This window comes from Fukomys damarensis, unplaced genomic scaffold (genome assembly GCF_012274545.1).
Source record: "Fukomys damarensis isolate Sample0158 unplaced genomic scaffold, DMR_v1.0_HiC HiC_scaffold_28, whole genome shotgun sequence".
NCBI classification, from domain to species: domain Eukaryota; kingdom Metazoa; phylum Chordata; class Mammalia; order Rodentia; family Bathyergidae; genus Fukomys; species Fukomys damarensis.
Window position 1 is genome coordinate 36,478,382 of NW_022900940.1, and position 21,479 is coordinate 36,499,860.

The 21,479-nt window shown below is 36.1% G+C and overlaps 1 protein-coding gene across 1 annotated transcript in view; it reads left to right on the forward strand.

Moving 5' to 3' along the window:
* The first annotated feature begins 1,383 nt into the window (after positions 1-1,383).
* Ankrd28 (ankyrin repeat domain 28) overlaps positions 1,384-21,479 on the forward strand; it is a 122,751-nt gene continuing 102,655 nt past the window's right edge. The window contains exons 1-2 of the mRNA XM_010612769.1: positions 1,384-1,448; positions 2,208-2,280. Coding sequence (XP_010611071.1) covers positions 2,263-2,280 — 18 coding nt within the window. The 5' untranslated portion in view covers positions 1,384-1,448; positions 2,208-2,262. The remainder of the gene's footprint in view (positions 1,449-2,207; positions 2,281-21,479) is intronic.

The following is a 21,479-nucleotide window of genomic DNA, read 5'->3' on the forward strand; positions in this document are numbered from 1 at the left end:
ATACACCCCTTCCTCTTGAAGGAGATGCTCACTCAGGAAGACTATGCATATTTATCTTCAGATGTATTTAATTCTATGATTTTATCTATCAATATATGTGCAAGTTTAATTTCAGTTTGAATCCACTTGTGATCCTAGCCTCATGATTCCAGTATCTTTAAACATAAAACACTTAAGTAATTTTGTAAATAAATTACAGTGGGATGGGACATACTTTCTACGTGATAATTTTGTAAGAAAAAGTTTTACATTTTTTAGTTTGATGAAACTTAAATATTTCAGTCACTATCTAGTGGGCTGAATAAGTGAGGGGCACTAAACAATTTTCTTCTCACAATAACTTGATATTTCATAGGAGAGAATAATAAAGCAATCAGGAAGGAAAAAATGTGGTATTTTCTTATGCTGACAGAAAAACTATAATCTTTCTGTCCTTAGGCTTTTAGTAATTTTTTACTGCCTAGTATTATAAGTCTAGATAAATAATTTAAGAAATTGTTGAGCATCTGTAGGGTAAGATGCCAGCTAGATTTGGTTAAAGTAATAAAGTAGAACTTTTACCTTAGGTAGGTTAATTTAAACACAGTGGAGTAAGTTATTGTAATTACATGTTGCTTGATAAGCATCAAGTCACTATTTACTTACTTATTTTTGCAGTACTGGGGATTGAACGCAGTGCCTGCATATTTGAGCTATACACCCAGTTCCTTTTCGAATTTAAAAATTTGGTGGGGCTTCTGCCATGTTGCCCAGGCTGGGCTTGAACTTTTCATCCTCCTGCCTTAACCTCCCAGTGTGTTGGAACTATAGGCATGCACCACCACACCCAGCCAAGAATCACATATTTTTGAGGCAATTAAATTATATTGGTAAATGTAGTAGTAACAGGCTCTATTACAGCCTACAGACCTCGCTCTTACTCCTAGAACCCTCCCTTGTTTAAAATGAGACTTACCTAATACTTTATTACCTTTGTGTTGGTAATAATAGTATAAGTAGAAATACTGAAGAAATGGTTTTCTTTTGTATTTGCTGCCTCTTAAGTGGCAAATTAATTATTATATTATCACATCTGTCACTATAGAATATATATTACAAATAAGATCTGTCTGACATTTTTGATGTTTAATTTGTTCATAGATAATTTTTACAAAGGAAAAAATAGCACATTTTAGCATGTTTGGAACTATAGCTATCCTTCTTCCACAGAGTGGACAGGATGGTTTCTATCTCCTTGTATTTTAGAAAGGCGGATAAAGACATTAGCAAGTAGTCTCTACAAAGATGGTAAAAACTCATAACTTTCAGACTATTAAGAAAAAGAGGTTGGCATCTTTAAATTTTTTTTTGAACAGGAAATTTTAATTCTGACATTTGTTCTTTCCAGTTCATCACACCCGGGAATTATGGCTCCATAATTTTTTAGGTGTGATTTTATTTATTTGAAGGTAAGCCATTTGACTAAAATTAGCTGATAGATTTATTTTTATTCTGGGGCAATTATTATATAAGAATATATAATATTAGGAAAGTTTAAGAAAAAAACAAAACGACCCAAATATTTAATCTTAGGAAAGTGGTTAGATATAGTTATTTTGATTATATCAGACATCATTCTAAGTTATATAGTATTTAAGGACAGGGATAAGGTCTGTATTGAGTGGGAAGAGAAGAGGAGCAAGTTTTTTCTATTGAAGGTATTATGAAATATTAATACATATTTCTAAAATGAATGTTTTACATATTCAAAAATTGTATAATTAAATTTTTTCATTTAATAGGCAGTAAATTAGATTGACATTGTGTGGATAAATATATAATATTAAGATGTTGGATGTGTTTAGTTGAATATATTTGAACAAGTGTTTTTGTGAGTGGCTGTGTGTGTGTGTGTGTGTGTGTGTAAGATTTGTGAGAACAATTTGTTGCTAGGAATACTCAAACCTCACTTCTTGAATCTCTTCTGGCAATGAGCCTTGGTTCTTATATAAAGAAAGCCTTTAAACAACATTATGTTACACAGCTTAGTAATTTCCCTCATGATAGAAGGATAAGACTAAATTCTGAATGAGTATAATTCAAAATAAGTTTTAAATACTATCCAATAATGCAGTGATTTCTCAAGGTACTAGTTATTGATGATAGTTATAACCATTTGTTTCTAAGGTCAGCATATTCTTGCTTTTGATATCTGTTTTCTGCCACAGGCCTGTGATTGGAAGTGAAACAATACAGCTACTGCTTCCACCAGAGGAAAATAGTATGGGAATTCCTTTTATGGTAGGTTATTTTCTAGTAGTTTCTCTGCAGTAATATAGGCAGCTCTTGTAATTTGTTAGTTTGTTGCTGTTTGTGTCTTCGTAATTTATACATAATACTGCGTAAATACTTAGCTCCAACCAAAATCCTTTATTGGAGACATTTTATGTATAGTAGTGGGCCTGTGTTAAGGGAAGGCATAACATATAGCAACGTAATAATTCAAATTGATTTTCATCAGAGTTTTATAAATCTAATATCTCTGTTGTAGCTTGGTCATTAATACATTAAATAGCTAAAATAATGAATACTAGTGCAACTAGTATTATTTTATCCTAACAACTAATAAATGTTTTCTAAATTACTAAATGTTTTCATCATTTTGTTCAGCTGATGCATTAGTTTGCTTGTAACTCGTTCTCTTACATGTAAAATGTGACATATCCTTTAAACATTATCAGGCATTTAGTAACAACTTAGGAAACCTAAATTATACGAATGATTCCAGTATTTTTTGTGAAAGTAGTTTGAAAAATCTTAAACTCTAGAACTAGTCTTAGTCTGGAGGGCACTGATAAAAACCATGTACATTTAATAACTTTGGTATTGCTAGGGTTCTCACTGAAACATATACAAAGATTTGTAGAATATGAAGGAAGAAAGTCTGGACCAGTAACTGGCTGTATTAAACATTTAAAAATTTTTGTTTTTGCTGTTTTAAGATAGGGTCTTGTTGTATAGTTCAGGCTGGTCTTAAACTCACTGTGTAGCCGGGGCTGGCCTCAACTACATGGCAATCTTCCTGCCTCAGACTCCTAAGTGCTAAGATAACTGGCCTGTATCCACCACGCCTAGCTACACTTTTTTTTCTTTTTTAAAGAAGAGGTAATTAGAAAGCTGTTATATTAGAAATAGGTTTTATCCATCTGTTTTCTGGTAGGTGAGGAGCAGAATATTGTGAACATTTAATTGGAGTAAATGATCACTTTCAGGATTCCCTTTAGGAATTCTGACATCTGTATAACTATTGTGAATCTTTACCTGACTTTTTTTTTTTTTTTCCGGGAAGGCTTAGGTTCCTTTGTTTTGTTTTAAATATGTAGGGTAAGTCTCATTTGTTGTTACCTGGGAAGGCTGTTGGTGACTAGAATTGAATTGGAAATTCACCCCCTCACATATTTTATTTCCATCCCTTTTTAAATGATTTCCTAGTCTCTGGCTTAATAAACGAATCTTTTTAGATGAATCTTACTACATGCCTATTCTAATTCTTTTCTAAACCCAACATTTGAATAATAGGTGGACAATATGGACAAAGAAGAGAAGAAACTGTCAGACTTTCAGTAGTGAAAGAAACGTTTATTGGAAAAATAGCAACAAATAGATACCATCAATTTGTTTCCTAATGTGTGCTCATGCACAGTAGTGAAATATTTTACTGCTTTAACTATGATCACGGTGTAAGTTGCAATTATTATTTTTACCACTTGGTGGTGCTTTTGCATTGGTTGCTGCAAACCCTTTCTAATTTAAGGAAACCATTTGAAAATTCATAATGAAATTAAGATAATAGGTATAGTTATTAATACAAATAAGCAAATTCAGACTAATAAAATAACTGTCATTTGTGACATAGTCAAATTAAATACACATTTTAAATATAAATTCTTGTAAATGAGAAATGATTAAGAGCTGTGTTTTCTGGGCTGGGGATTTAGCTCAATGGTTCCACCGCCTGCTTCTCAAGCACAAGGTCCTGAGTTCGATCCCCTGCTACCACCCCCCCCGCCAGAAGTGCTATATTTTCTAATGTAATCTTCAGTCATTACCTTACCTTAAACATTTTAGCTGTTTTGAGTTTTTTAGATGTTGTTATTACTCCGTGTGTATGTGTGTGTGGTCCTGGCGATCAAACTCGGGGCCTTGCACGTGCCAGGCAAGTACTCTACTACTGAGCTACACAACTTATTCTATACTGTAAATGGCATGTAAATAAAACAGTTTCTTAATGTGTAGTATTAAAAAAATACAGATAGCTCTGTTTTTGAAAACTAACCTTGATCATTTTTCTTCTAATAATTAACATTGAAATTACCTTTGTTGAAGCCTTTTAATTTTACAGATACTGTGTTCAAACTGCTTTTTAAGCTACAGAATGATTTTGACAGTTACCTTGTTTGAGTAAGTTGAATGCCTATGTCTGTGTAGAGTTTATTCTGGAGGTTTACGTTCAAGGAAGAAAACACATTCATAAAAACAAGCACCTACAATTACTTTTTTTTTTAAAGTCTTCTCTTCACTAGCTATTTGATAGCCTTTGTGGATTGATTATTTTGAGGTTATTGTAGCCTAGTAAATTCAGAGTCTCAACAGCCTTGATTTGCCTTTAAGGCCCAACTATTCCAAGCTCCCAAGAGCCGTGAGTTAAATGGCTTTGGCTTTGTAGATTTGCTTTTAGTAGTGAATCTTCATAAAGGCAGTGTTTAAGTCTTAATAATCTGAGCTTTTTAATCCCTCTTTCCCATATTTTTCTTATCAATAAGTTAGTGATTACTTTTAGCAAATAAGGATCATGACTAAGGTGTAAAGTTACTCAGAAAAAAACAACATGAACATCATGAAGAGTAAATTCTTCATATCCTTGTCATTGACCTAACTTTTGTTGTTTTAAGAAAGCATCTTATGAACATAATTAAGATAATTTTTTGTGTAATATTGCATTCCACCTCAGGTCCTTAAAAGTATTCTAGGTTTTTTCTTTCTTTCTTTAATGGGGGACTTGGAGTGTAGTTCAGTGGTACAGTGATTGCCTAGCTTGGGTTGATCTTCAGTGCTGTAACCAAAAAAAAGTTTTCTATAAATCAGATATAATTCCATTATATAGTATATCCCAGTAGTGGCACACCTCTGGCACACATGATGCAGCAGGCTGTATCATTGAAAAAGTTCACAATCAGTGGAATATAATACTATATTTTAAATTATTGTATATTCAGCATTTAGGTTGCTTTCATGTTATAAGTGAATTTTTAGCAAAATTTTGTTATATAGATTTTATTGGAAGCCTCACATCATTTCCTGTTTTTGCCAATAAAAATGTTAAAGAATGTGAAAAGTTTAGTCTTGCTACAGATACCTGTTGGTCCCTCCACACACGAATTTTCTACCTACCCCTCCCCCCAGCTGTACTGAAAAGACGTCTCATTTTGTTGTCATTGTCCATCATGGCTTGTGGTTTAGACTTTTGCAATAGGCTACTAATGGTTTTCACTGCTGTTTGTTTCACCTCATTTTTAGGTCGTCCTTCACACTGTGTCCACAGTGAATTCTCTAATACACAAATCTGACATGTCAGTTTCTGGCTTAAAATCTTTTAGTGGTACATCCATCAATCTACAGGCTAAAGTGTGTATGTTTTATTGTGTATTTCAAGGCCGATTATGATTTTTTTTTAATTTTATTGAGTTTATTGGTACATTTTAGGGATACAGTACAGTTACATTCATTGTTGGGATCATGTACCTCTACATGGCAAGTCTTGATTCTCATTTTTTCCCCTTACCTCTGCCCTCCCTTCACCCCCTCCTCCCCTCCCCATCTACAAACACTTTATTTTCATCTTTTCATTCTCTCACATTTTTTTCTTTCCCTTTTTGTTCTTCCCCTACGCATCACACCTTCCCTACACCTTTAGCTCCTTTCTTCAAATTTCTAAATGTCAGTAATCTTATTAGAATCTTATGCATTGTTGCAGAAAGGGCCGATTATGATTTAGCAACTGTGTAATTTCCACCTTGTTCTATGTAACCGTGCTGTGTGTTTTGTGGCTGAGGAGGTAGAGCATTCTAAGCACAGGAAGCAACATACACAAAGACATTGCTGCATGAAACAGCATGTTATATTTGAATTGCAGCAAGCATATTGGTATATATAGAACCTAAAGGCAGGATAACTGTGTATTAGTCACTTTTCCCATTGCTAGATCCAGTATCTGATAGCCATAGCTTAAAAGAGGAAAGTTTTAATTGGCTTATATCTTCATTCTGTCATTGGCTGGCTCCAAGGCCAAAACATCATGGGGGACAGACTTTAAGGAGCAGAGCTGTTTAGTAAATGGAGGCTGAAAAGCAGAATGGGAACAGTGTCCAGAGAGAAAGGCATAAGGGACAAGAGAAAGGGACCCTATATAGTACCCAGGGTCACACCTCCATGGCACACCCCGGTACACCCAGGACTGTGCTTTACTAATCTGTTAGGCATTTTTTATCCAATAAAGTTGATATATCAGGATTAATGGTCACACATGGCAGAATTAGGATGATGTCCTTTAATAAAATTTGAGTAAAGCCAGACAAATATTTTATTCTAATTTTTATTTTATTTATTTAATATTTGAGACAGAGTCTCACTATGTAGTTGAGACTGACCTGGAACACACTATGTAGCCCAGGCTGGTCTCAAACTCACAGTGATCCTCCTGCCTCAGCCTCCCGAGTGCTGGGATTACAGGTGTGTGCTACCACACCTGGCTTTCTAATTTTAAAAAATAACTTGTGGGCTAAGGATTTAGCTCAGTTGGCACTGTACCTGACTCATGCATGAGTGCAAGGTCTGAGTTTGATTCCTGATACCAAAATAAATAAATAAAAAACCGAAAAAACTTGTGGTGGAGAGAAGTGTTATTCAGCGCCTTAGGTTACAAATGACAGAAATCTAACTCAAATGTAGAAGGCAATTTATTGGTCAGTAGTAGAAGTGGTCAGTCAGAGGCAGATTCAGGACCATCCTCCCCATCCTTAAAATTTTTTGTCTCCCAAGCCAGGCGTGGTGGTGCATGCCTGTAATCCCAGCACTTGGGAGGCTGAGGCAGGAGGATTGCTGTGATTTTGAGACCAGCCTGGGCTGCATAGTGAGTTCCAGGTCAGTCTCAACTGCACAGTAAGACCTTGTCTCAAAAAAACAAATAAAAATTTTTTGGTCTCCCTATTTCCTCCCATCCTGTGGGCAGTTCATTTTACATTGCCCTTGCTAGATTCTGAAAGAGTATCCTGCCACCTTTGACAAGAAAGTGAAGTCCTGGGAAGAGCTTGTCCAGTTTCAGTCATGTGCTAATTCCCAAAGTACATGTGTGACTAGAAGTGGATAGGGAGCCAAGTCTGGCTCTCTTGTATGTCTCTTGACCAGAGGCACTCCTAAAAAGGAAGACACTTTTAAAAGAACCTGTGTCTGCTACAGTGATGGACACAACTACAAAAAGGAGGGGCCAGGGATTTAGCTCGGTGGTTCTACCACCTGCCTCAAGCACAAGGTCCCAAGTTCGATCCCCAGTACCAAAAACCCCCGCAAAAAACAAAAAGAAGAATTGAGTGACCATTTAGAAGGTAGTTACAGCTTAGCTGAGAACTGAAGTGAGTGTGAAGTAGGTCAGTGTCAGCAAAATAAGTAAAATGCTTAGAACTTAGACTAGAGGTAGCAGACGAAGAAAGGGATCACTACTGTGTGTAGGGTTACAGTGTGTATGGTGATGTCATTGCTATTAATCAACATGGGAATTCAGAAAAAGACTACTTTGGGGCAGTGGGCTAGGGACGATAGATTGAAGTTGATGCAAGACCGTCCAAAAGGAGACTGTAGATTGAAAGGAATAAAAACTGCTGAAAAGGAGCCGATATTTTAAAGAATAGGTAGTAGAAGAAAAGCCAGGTCAAAGGGGCCTAAAAAGAAAGCTTAAAAAATAGGTGACAATTTTTTGGGAGGCAGGAAGCATAGAGTTCAATATTGGTTTCAATATTGTAGGGTAGTTGGGAATAATGACGATTTTGCAGTAGATTGTCATTAGTGACCTTAGAGCAATTTCATTTGGTGAGTAGGAAGCCAGGTTGCACTGGGTTGAAATGACTAAAAATGGAGTGGCAGCTTGCTAAGGAGGCAGGAAAGTTTTCTGTAGGCCAAGGGAAAGGAACAGTGAGTACTAAATGAAAATTATATATGAAAGGAGTCAGAATTGATTAAGGTAAGAAGATAGCTATATTTTTGAATGAACTTTTTTCTCATTAGACCACCAGTTCTCCTTCAAATTGCATAGTCACTGAGGTTTGGAATCTGGCCTATAAGAAGTGTTTAATAAATGACTGTTGAATGCAAGGAAAATCATAAGGAAAATTGAAAATACAAATATGTTTGGAGGTCAAAATAGAAGTTAAAATAATTCATCTTTGTTGTCCTTTTTCTGAGGTGGGATACTAGGAAATGCTCATGAGCGCAAGGTTCTGAGTTCAATTCCTGATACCAAGACTCCCTGACTTACCTTAAAGCATTTCCATGAGGAATCAATAGGAAAAGAGGTGCAAAGCATTCATAAACTAGGAAATATTAATACAAATGGAAGGGAGTAATATTTCTGGCATCTTTGTTTTAAACAAGACTTCATATCCAAGGATATTTGATTCTTAACAACATAAAAACCCCATTTTGCTGCCTTAACAATTGCTTATTTAACTACCTGTAGCTTTGGGATGTGTGAGAAGAGCCTGGCTTTAGAGACAGATGGGCCTGGATTAGCATCCAGTTTTCTCTACTTCTTTTTTAGCCTAGTGATTTTTGCTACTGTATTTAACTTGTCCAGCTCAGATTTTTTTCTGTGAAATCAGGATACAAAACTACTGTGCAGATGTGTTGTTACAATTTCCTGAGTGCTCACCAAGTCCCTAAACCAGTAATGGCGAACCTTTTAGAGCTTTCAGTGATACAAACAGCCTTCTGCAGCACATGTGCCATAGGTTCATCACCACTGGCTATTCTGAGTACCTAGGATATTCATCCCTCCTCCAAGAGTGTAGCCGACCTTCTTTCATTTCAGATATTTTTTAAGTGCTAGATAAAACTTTTTTCTATTGAAGCACATTTTATTACCCTGTTTGTTATTCATTGAATCTAGTTTTTATCTCTAGAACTGTGTGATTTATCATTTTACAATGATAGCACTTGAGATATTTTAAAGCTGTCATACTCTCACAGACTTCTTCCCACACAAAATGTCTTCAGCCTTATTGACTCCTGTGGCATGGTTTCTAGGTTCACCATTGGGCTGTCTTCTATGAGTGTGTCCTAGTGTCATTTATCATTCTCGATGGTGTCTGCCCAATATCTGATAATTAATTAGCCTTCCTTTCATGAAGGAGAAAGTAAGAGTAATAAGAAACATTTGGAGATAAAACTTTCATTTTTTTGGTTAAAATTAAGGTGTAGTTTTTACCATTTCATATTTTACTATTAGTATAATATTTAGTTTATTAGTATACTTTTTTACATTGGATATTTTTCTCATGTCAGCATTTATAAGATTTAGTCCATTTTAAGAGAAAATATTTTTTTCCCTTTAAAAATTTTTCTGGAGCCCTCCAAGTATCTTCCATTATAATTATGTTGTGATTACAGTAGACCCTTGACTTACAAACTCAGTTTGTTTGCCAAGGATGTTTGTAATCAAGTTGATTGTAAGTCAAGACTGTCCTGTAAGAAATAATTAATATACCCATAGTGCATTCTTAACCTCCCAAAGCTCCACCCCTAACCTAACCTTTTTATAATAAAAAAGAACTATATAATGTGTGTAATTTACCAGAAACACCAATAATTTTCCTAATATATATTCACCAAAAAGTTATAAAATATTCCTAGTTTACCAGAAACAATTTCATACTGTTTTCACCATTCAAGTTGACATCTTTGGCTTGCAGGAAGAGAGGATGAAACAGAAGGTGGTTATTATGTGGAAGGAGGGGCCCCTTCCATAACAGCATCAGGAGCCTGGCTCTCTGGTGTCCTGTCTCTCCTTGGGGGAGCCTGTAGCCCACTAGGACCTGCTTCTGGCTCACTGGGTCTCAACCTTTTCAGAACTAAAAACTGGTCTGGTGGTCTGTTCTTGGGGGAGCCTGTAGCCCACTAGGACCTGCTTCTGGCTCACTGGGTCTCAACCTTTTCAGAACTAAAAACTGGTCTAAGGTGGTCTGTTTCTGTCTTTTCTTTAACACTGGTCTGTAGACAATGTGACATTGTCATGGAGCAAGTGAATGCAGCAATTGGCTTTTTCTCTCTCTGGATGGGTCTTCTCTACAAATGTTTGTAGCTCTGTCCATTGTTTCAGGATTTCCTTTATTTCAGAAGAACTTGGCTGCACTGATGGTGATACGCCCCCTCCTCATCAGAAAGCTCCCCAGCTGCCATTCTCTGTTGCTCAGCAGAAGTTGCTAGAGTCCCCTGAGTGTTCCTCCACCAGTTCCTCAACATCACCACTGTCTACCTGCAACTCTGTAGACCGCTACAGGGACAGTGTCATCAATTGCAGAATCAAAGGCTTAGGCTCCTCTACACGGCCTTCAAAGTCTGTTCTGTATAATTTTAGGTCATACTTTCTTCCAGGCAGATCTTAGTGTCCTTAGACATTGGCCCAGGATTTCTCTCTTAACCCCAGATAGGAAAGACTGGCATTCATTTTGTAACTCAAGACTTTGATCATAAGTTAAAACTAAAATTCCTCTTGTAACCCAAGTTGTTTGTATTTGAGACTGGTTGTAACTTGAGTGTCCTCTGTAATTCTTAATGGTGAGAAAAGTTAAACTGAGAGGGAAAAAAATGCCAAGAGTTGGCTTTTCTATATAATGCATATCATTCTATTGATTAGGGCCAAGTAGGGATGATCACTGGTGTCAAGTTTGTTAAATAGTTAAGTATGATGTTCAAAATGTCATCTAGAAGTATTGGAAATCATCTGGATGACTGAGACATCTCTGATCCAGATAGACTGAGGAATGAGATTTGACAAATTTCAACCAAGAAGAAATAGAAGGGTCACCTAGTTAAGTGCTGTATGCTTCAAAAGCCACAATGTTTTTATATGCAAGTGGGCTTGTAAAGTTTTAAGAATGAAATGAGGGACTAGAAGAATTCGCCCTTCCTTTCTCCTGGCACACACACTTAAGGCATTCCCAAAATACACTGAGCAGGAGCAAAGGAATAGCTGACACTTAAGAAGACCTTTAGAAAAGCATATAAAGGGCTGAGGATTTAGCTCAGTGGTTTTGCTGCCTGCCTTGCAAGTGCAAGGACCCGAGTTTGATGGTCACCCCCCCCCCCGCAAATAAAAAGCATATATAAATAGGAATACAGTGAGTTTGAGTTAAACCAGGAGGTGAAATGGACTTCTAGGGAGGTATGGATTAAAGAGTTGTTATGACTTCAGGTATAACCCTTTTCAGATTTGAGTCATTTGGTTTGGTTTTTTTCAGAGAGGGTCTCTCTGTTGTTCAGGCTGGCCTTGAACTCACTTTGTAGCCCAGGCTGGCCTCAAACTCTCTAGCTTCCCAAGTGCTAGGATTATAGGCATGTACTGCTACACTCAGCTAAGCTTAAGTTTCAAGCAAAGTAACTATATCCTTTGAAAAGAATTTGAACGAAGAAATTTAACTTGCCAAAAATAGCACAGGTAAGTTTCATAGAATGTATTACTATGCCAAAAATAAAAGGTAGAAAAACTATTCTGCTAGCAAGTGTATAACAGTATTGTAATTAAGCAGTGTTTTTAAAAGTCAAATTCTTCATAACTTTAAGGAGTAGTTGAAATTAAAGCACCTGTCTCTTGTTAGTATAACTTTTAGTTAAGGTTCATCTGATTAGCATCATCCTTAGCATATTATGTATGTCCTGTCAGGCCCAGGATAAACATACTCTCTGAAATCTAATTACATATATTATTTGTATAGTTAATTATATTTTAGTAGCTGTTTCAGCAAAAACTTCAGTGCCAGTGTTATAGATCAGTACAGTGTAACATTTTAAATAGGCTGGATTTTTGCCCTTCTTAAAGAAGATTAAGAAAAGGTTATTTGCAATTCATTCTGATTTCTACAGTGAGGTGACACTGGGTAAATGTATCAAGTTACTGCAGTCTAAAAGCTGAAGGGGAAAAACTTTCAATTTAAAAATAAATTGCTATGGTTACCCAGTATTTACCTTTATAAGCAATAATTACATGAGTCATCCAAGGAATTCCCAGAAGTACAGAAAGATCAGTAGCTGATGTATACACTGGTTCACATACAAATTGGGACTGCATATATATCACTTCTGTTCTAAAGTAGCTGTCAAATGGGAAACAAGAAGATGATTCATCCTTTTTTTGAACTGAGGAACCTAGGCAACTTACTGAATACTGAACATACTATTTTAAAATTAAAGTAATGACTCAGTTTACAGCTTTCGTGAGGCTCATCTTTACATCTCAGTGGGCCTCCCGTAAAGTGTTTACTTCTCTATGTAGTGTGCTTCCTCTTTAATATTAGGGCTATCCTAAACTGAACATAATTGTAAAATAGCATGCTATACTCACCTGAGTTAAATAATAAAAACACTTATCCCAAACAGCAAAAGTTGAAAGAAGGTAGTTTTAGAGTTACTAAGTTACTCAGTGTAGTTACATAGGATCTAAGCTCCATGTAGGTTTTCTTCTCATACTCAGCATGGACCTTGGAGTAAATCCTCTTACAGTCACAAGATACCTGACAAAATTCAAGGAATCATTTATGAAACGTTGTCTATGAAGCGGGAGTGACCTTCTGTGTCTCCCTTATTTTTAAAGGTACAAGGAAGAATTCCCCAGAAGCTTGACTTTCTATAACAAATGAAGAGTTAGGGTGGCTCAATCATTCAAGCATGTTATTCTCAAATGAGTTCCTACTAGGTAGAACAAGATTACCATAATCAGTCTGCTCTATTCAAGGTTTCCCAAAGACATGGGTGTAGAGGTAGCTGTAGAGACAAAACTGGAGGTAGTTTGTTAATAGGTGATAAGTAGACATCAACAGTGTGCTATTACATAGAAAATTTAAACTTTGGCATTTTCTTTCCAGTAGTTTAATTATGAATTAATTACAACACACTAATACTGAAAGATACTATGAGGGCTCTAGAGATTTTAAAGAAAGGTATAAAAATCAGTAATTTAGCTTGAAACAAACTAAAAGAAGTTGTTTTATAAATGCCACTGACAAAATAAAAATGTCAAATGTAATAAAACAGTGTATGGAATATGAAATAGTAAAAGCACACTATCATTTTGCTGAAATGTAATGAAAGCTTTATCTCCAAATGTTTCCTATTAACTCACTCTTCTGTGAAAAGCACACCCCTTTTTTCTGCATCTTTGTGCTCTTCCTCCATTTATGCCCTTTTCCTAGCTTTAGATTTAGATTCTTTCCTAGCTTTCCTTTTTCAAAAAAGAAAAGTTCTTTTAGATTTTAGATCATCATTAACTTTTAAAAAACCTTTCTTCAACAATTAACCCAATTATTTTTTTTTCTCGGTTATAGTTCCTTAAAAGAAGAAAAATCTGTGGTTACCACCCCTTTTAGTGCCCCTTTTTTAATCAGTGTACTCTTATTAACAAGGAAAAGGGCCATAGAGTTGAAATGTTAAGAATTAAAAACAACTACAGAAGTCATTTGACAAGTTTTATTTTCAGCTGGAAAATTAAGATAACCTAGAATACTGAAGTAATAATATGTCATCAGAGGGGTAGCTGACTTTTGTTAAGTTCAGTTTATGAAACCTATATACAGAACTCTAATGTTTGTGGCGAGACTATGAATAATGGAGAAAATGGTGCCTTCAAGGTTGACTTTGTTTTGTGAGAAAAGGTATTGTTATCTTCAATCTTGGACTGTGGTAAAATTTTAAAAGTACACATGTGTTGGGGAAAGAAGAAAGTGAACTACTGCACTGTTCAAATTAGTATAGTAATAATTAGAAAAAATCAACTAAGGTCATTAATTCCTAATTTGTGTTTTGTACTATAAACAGTCTGTGTATATTCATATTTTTTGCTCTGGACTACCATAAGAACCTAAACAGTTTTTTCCTTAACACAATAATGTAGATAGTATACTTTAGTTTTCCTTATCAGTCCTTATATATAGGTCTAAGCCAGTGTTACACAGCCTGATAATCAATGGTCAAATGTGGGTAGCTAATATAACTGAGGGACCAAATTTTTAATTTTATTAGTTCTAGTTAAACTAAAAATACTTGCCATAGTCATTGGAAGATTTAAATATTTTTGGAACAACTTGGTCACATAATCTGTCTCCTTAAATGTAAATTTTATGACATTGAAAATAGATCAGTTATTTTCATGAGAATTTATTATTCATGTTGAGATGCCATATGCATAAAATACACAACAAATTTAGAAGAATTTGTTAAAATGTAAAATAGCTGATAACTTTTTATATTGATTGTAAGTTAATTTTATTTTGCTTGTACTGGGAATCAAACCCAGAGATGTTCCCAACACTGTGCTGTAAAGGTTTTGTTTTTTGTTTTTGAGGCAGGGTCTCATTAAATTGCCCAGACTGGGCTCAAACATGGCAATCCTCCTGCCTCAGCCTCTCAAAGAGTCCTAGAATACATGTGTGCACCACCATGCCCGGCTGCTTTATGGCGCGCGTGCGCGCGCGTGTGTGTGGTGGTGGTGGTGGTTTTGAGATAAGTTTTCACTGTGTAGTCCAGGCTTACCTAGAAGTCCCAGTCCTCTTCCCTTAGCCCCCAGAATTCTGGGATTATAGGGATGGGCAACCACGCCCAGCTTTATAAATAGCTTTATAAAATTCATTCTTTAGAGAATGGACACTTAGAAGATACTGTATGCCAGCTGGAGTTAACAAGTTCCTATGCTGTTCTCTTTCCCATGATGGAATTTGTGGGATATATATTGTGTATTTCATATTTGGGGCTTCAATGTATCTTATCTGTATATTGCCATTATCTTTTTGTGTTCTTTCCTTGTGCTAATTTTCTAATATGTGCTGGTACCCTGTTTAAGTTATATAAGGCCTTTGAAGCTGGAGTTGATACATTAATATTTTGTAATTCCTTGGTGGTGTACAGGAATATCATGTCAGTGCTGTGGTATTTTCGGTGAGTGTTTTAAAAATAAAATATTATTGTCAGAAAGTTTTTAGACTATTTCAGTGTGCTGGACTTTGAGTAGAACTCTGCCAGTTCTTAACTATCCTCTAGATGAAGTTTGCATCCACATTTAGGCTGTATTGGGCTATTTTCACATCATGAGGGTAGATGTTAAGACATGGGTTTTGTATTAAAATTTAAAAGACTTGAGTTTGAAACCTTAGGCATAACGAGTCACATTTCTCATTATATAAGTATGGAAACCAAAAAAAAAAGCCCCAAACGCTTAAACTCTAGTAAGCATTAAGTAAATTACCTGGGAGTTATTTACGATTACACCTTCTTCCTCATCTCTATATTTAGTCTATTAGCATGTCCTATAAAGCCTATTCCTAAAATATATGTATCTCTTCATTGACATACCCAGCATCGTAGTTCCAGTCACCTACTCTTTTGGATGAATTACTGCATTAGTCTTCTGTGACTAGCTCTTTAGCTTCCATTCTTATACCCCTACAGTCTATTCTTCATACCAAAGCCACATTATCTTTTTAAATGATTGTGTTACTTAAAAAAAATTTAATGAAGCTTTCTTAGTCACTTCATAAGAAATACAAACTTTGTAATGTGGCTTAGAAGACCCCTGTATAAAAACCTGGTGCCACCTATTTCTCCAACAACATATGCTATTGTCCCTCATGATTACTTGCTCTACCTATGTGAGCCTTCCTTCAGTTCTTTGTCCTCTAGAATTATTTTCCTTCTTACATTTCTCATAGTTCACATGGTATTTGTTTATAAGTTCCATTAGAATTAAAACTAACTGCTTATTCATAATTTAGTTTTATCAGCATACCGCAAAACCTGATGCACAGTAGATGATAAATGCTGTACTAGGTAGCTGGAAGGTGGGTTTGAGTGAATGATTACCTAAATGTTACTGTGCCTCCGTATTGATATATAAATAAGACAGTAGTACTTAATTATGGCTGAAGTTTCATTGAGAATATTTGTGTTATAGGGCTGGGGATTTGGCTCAGTGGTTCTGGCTCCTGCCTTGCAAGCACAAGGACCCGAGTTCTATCCCCAGTACCCACCCACCCCCAAGTTTGTGTTAATTGTTTCATTCCCCCTCTGACTTTCCTTAGTTAACTCAAGATAATGTAATGAGTTCCAAGCATGCTTCTGGTCAGTTATTATTTCTGTTATAACTTGTGGTAGGAACAGGGCTGGAAGGATTATATTCACTCAGATTAGGTTTAGCTTCAAGTACCATAGAAATGTTTTAATAAAAAGGTGGAACTTTTCGGGGCTTAGGATTTAACTCAGTGGTTCCGCTGCTTGCCTTGTAAGTGCAAAGGCACGAGTTCTATTCCCAGTACCAAAACAACAAACAAAAACAAAGATAAAACTTTTCATTTATTTATCTCTGACATACAAGTCAGGAAGTAGGCATTCCAGGTATTATATGGTATTTTCCTGTCCCACAAAGTCCTCAAGGAATTGGCTCCCATCTAACCTAGTTGTACTACCCTAGACAGGAGTCTTTAAGATGCTGGCCAATCATCCACATTCCAGTAAGCAGGCTAGATATGCTAGTTGGCCTTTAAGGAAGTTATCTGAAAGGTACATAGCACCCTGTACTTTAAATGCTATTCAGAACTCTCATGTAGCTCGTAGCTACAAGGGAGGCTGAGAAATTGAGAAAGGTAGTCATTTTTCTGTGAGACTCTGTACTTATTTAAAAGCTAGCTACTGTAGTCCTGTATCAGGGGATCAAACCATTTAAGACCTTCAAATGACATTATTTATTACCATTTTGGAAGTACAACTAGGTAAACATCTTGAAAACATGGCCTATATCATAAATATATAGTGTGTTAAATATGTTCTGTTTTGTTGGGGAACACACCCCATGACTGTAATCTCAGCACTCTGGGTAGCTGAGGCATGATCACAGGTTTGAGCTCAGCCTGGGCAACATAACAGTAGAGCAAGACCCATCTTTAAAAACAAAACAAAAATATGAGAATATAGCTTAGTGCATCAGCTCTGGTTCATTTCCCCCGGTACTTCCTGCACCTGTCTATTTTGAGGACTTTGACTTGATCACTTTTTAAATATATAGTGACTTTTTTCATTGACTCTGCTTACTATTCACATAGATTGTTGCATAGATTTTGACCTGCAACCTAGCAAACAGCTGTTTACCCACCCTGCCTCATTTTCTTTTAACTCCTTTTATTAGACTGTTTTCTAAAATACACAGATAGTTGAGGCATAGCTCAAGAAGATTGTTTAGGATTCTTCATCTTTTCAAAATGTTTCCTGAAACATGCCTTCAGCATACTTCCTTACCATCTTTTTGCTTATGGTAAATTTAGTAATCCCCCTTATATCTACCCAAGATTGGTTTCAGGAACCGTACAGATAACAGAATCTGAGAATGCTCAAGTTCCTTGTGTAAAATGCCATAGTATTTTCTTACAGTATGTGCACATCCTCTAGTATACTTTAAATCATTTCTGGGTTGTCTATAATACTTAATACAGTGTGAGTGCTATGTAAGTAGTTGTCATGCTGTATTGTCTAAGGAATAATGACGAGAGAAATGTCTGCATGTTCAATACATACATACACTCTAAAATATATTTGTTCTACACTTGGTTGACTCTGTAGATGTGTGGCACCTGTGGATATAAAAAGCCAGATACTAGTGTGGTGCTTGGCACCAGTATGACACTAAAAAACATTTTGGAATTCAGATTTTCAGGTGTCCAGGAATGCTCATCTCATAAAATCTATGCAAATTTCTAAATACAAGAAATTCTGAAATCTGAAACACTTCAGGCCCAAAGCATTTTGGGTAAGAAATATTCAAACTTTATTCCCGGATAATCAGTATAGAATTCATAGGTATGTAAGAGTAAGTTTAGGTTGAATATTGATGCAGAAAGAAAAAAATCAAATTTTGATGTAACGCAATAGAGAACTTAAAAATAATCTTTCAGAACCTTAAGCTTTTTATCAGTAACAGTAAAATAAAAATTCAAACTGGCTTTACCATTATATAATTCTGTGAATAGTAGGAGTACGCTCTTAATAGGATATATTTTATATAAAGAATGGAAAGATTATAAAACTGTCAGGGTTGACCCTCTTAGTTTTTAAAAAAACTTAACCCTGGCCCCATGTGATAGCTTACACCTATAGTCTCAGCTACTCTCAGCCGCTTGGAAGGTTGAGGCAGGATCATTTCAGCAGAATTTGAGCAACATAAAAGACCCTGTCTCAGGGAGTAACACAATCCTCAACTTGAAACTATACTACAAAGCCACTGTGATAAAAACAGCATGGTACTGGCAAAGAAAGAGACCTGAGGATCAGTGGAATAGATTAGAAGATGCAGGAACAACTCCAGACACACTCAGCCACCTCATCTTTGACAAAAGAGCCAACCATTCTCACTGGAGGAAAGATTAATAAATCTTTAATAAATGATGTTGGAAAGACTGGATTTCAGCCTGCCAAAGTTTAAAACTCGACCCATATTTCACCATGCACTAAACTAAAATCGAAATGGATTAAAGATCTAAATATTAAAATAGAAACACTAAACTTGCTGGAAGATAAGTTAGGTAGAACTCTTGAAGACATTGGCATAGGAAAAGACTTTATGAGCAAAATCTCAGCACAGAACTAACACAAAGAATCAACAAATGGGACATCATCTTACTAGAGAGCTTCTGCACTGCAGGAGAGACCACCAACAGAGCTAAGAGACAATCTACAATGTGGGAAAAAATTTTATCAGCTGTTCATCAGACAAAGGACTACTATCTAGAATATATGAAGAACTTAAAAAAATCAGGACCCCCCCCAATATAAAGACCCCATTCAAAAATGGGCATCTGAAATGAACAGACATTTCTCAGACAAATAAACGTGAAAAAATATTCAACATCACTGGTCATTTGAGAGATACAGATGAAAACAACACTGAGATTCCACCTCACCCCGCAGAGAATGACTGCTATCAAAAAATTAACCAATAACAAATGCTGGCAGGGTTGTGAGGAGAAAGAAACCTTTCTACATTGTTGGTGGGAGTGCAGATAGGTGCAACCACTGTGGAAATCAGTATGGAGATACCTCAAAGAACTAGGATTAATGCTCTCATTTGGCCCACTTATTCTTCTGGTGGGTATCTTCCTCAAAGAATCATACCACTGTGATACCTGTGCACCCATGTTTATAGCAGCACAGTTTGTAATAGCTAAAACTTGGAAACAGCCCAATTGCTCATCAACTGGAGACTGGATAAAGATGATGTGGGGGTTTTTTTGTTTTTGTTTTTGTTTTTTCTTTTTTTAGTAAAATGGAGTAGTACTCCAGCTATAAAGAATGAGAAACTTGTGACATTTATAGCTAAATGGATGCATACTGAGGCTGTACTCTTTAAGCGAAATAAATAGGACACACGTGTAAATACTGAATAGTTTCTCTGGTGTGAGAAACTAAAAGTGTAAATAAGGGTCAAAATGTAAAATTGATAATGTGACATAGGAAGAAGAGGTCTAAAGGGATAGGGGAAGTGCAAAGGGTAGGGGAAAGGAAAAAATATGAGAAAAGGAAAAAATGGAGGGGCTGAAGGGAGGACAGGGGAATTCCCCATCAGATAAGAACCAAGATATATAATGTAAGGGCACAAGTTCCCCGTGATGAATGTAACTACTGTATGCCTAAAATGTTCCAATAAACTTAATGGGGAAAAAAATAGACCCTGTCGGGGGTAGGGGAGAAAACAAGTTATATCTAATTTCTATGTCTAATTTGGGTTTTTTTTGGTACCAGGGATTGAACTCAGGCGCAGTACCCTCTGAGGCAAATCCCTGGCCCTAATTTGGCCTTTTGAAAAAAGGTACCTAAAAAAAAAAAAACAAAAACTATATCCCCTTGCTGTTCCTCTCATTGGGATAAAAAAGTGAACTTACGCAGTCTTTGTTGTCTGTAGTTTTTCATCAAAACTACTTTACCCATTTCTTTTCTTCCTCCTCCTCCCTCCGTTTGCCTCTGTGTTGGTCTCTGTCTCTCTTTCATGGTCCTGGGGATTGAACCCCATACCTTCACTGAGCATCCTCAGTCCTTTTAAAACCAGGTAGGACTCTGTTGTCTTACTCAGTCAAAGTTAAAAAGGTATTAAGCAGCACTGCTCATTTATATAATAAAAATATAAAAGGGCCAGGGCTAAATGCTCAGTGGTACTGCTGCTGCCTTGCAAGTTTAAGGTCCCAAATTTGATACCCAGTACCACAAAAAGTAAAACTAAAAACTAAAAAATACAGAAGCCAGGGATTTAGCTTAGTGGTTCTGCCTCCTGCCTTGCAAGTGCAAGGTTCCGAGTTTGATGACCTGTACCCCCCCCCATAGAAGTACTGTATTTCTCATGACATTTTCCATTTATCTTTAATTAGCATGAGCAAGTATTTTCTACCCTTTTGCTTTCCCTAAACTATAATGTACAGCAAATGTGGAAGAATGAAAAAATCTGTAGTCATTCTTGCCTAAGTGTACTTGTTCCATCACCTTAGTACCACTTAGTAAAGCACTCATCTTGTTCCTAGAGTCTCGGAAAAGCTTTTAGTAGTCTCTCAAAAGGTCTCTGAGAAGTGGAGACTTAGCACCTAAACAGTATCTCCAGATAGTAGTCTGAATTACATCACTGGGGGTGGGGGGTGGGGGGTTCAGCACTATAGTGTCTTATCTACTAACTGATTTCATAAGGGAACTTCATGTAGTCCCAGAATCTATAAAAATACAGTTACATTGTTTGAGTTTCATAAATGTACGAAATAAATTCTGATAATCTTATTTAGATGTTGAGATAAACATAGAGAAATTAGGTAATCTCTATAAAGTCATGGGATTAGCTTCATTAGCAATGGATTCCAGGGCTGGGGATTTAGCTCAGTGGCACCATGCCTGCCTTGCAAGTGCAAGGTCCTGAGTTTGATCCCTAGTACTGAAAGGAAAAAAAAAGCAAACAAATGGATTTGTATTCAAGGCAATTTGGCTACAAAACTTAGATTTTGAAACACTATGCTAGTACAGTATATTCCCTCAATTATCCTGAGGTCACTATTCTTTTGAGTGACAAAACTTGGACTCAAGGAATTAGTTTGCCCAAGGACACAACTAATAAATAATGGAATCAAATTAAACTTCAGGTAGATGATTACTTTGCCATTAATTTTATT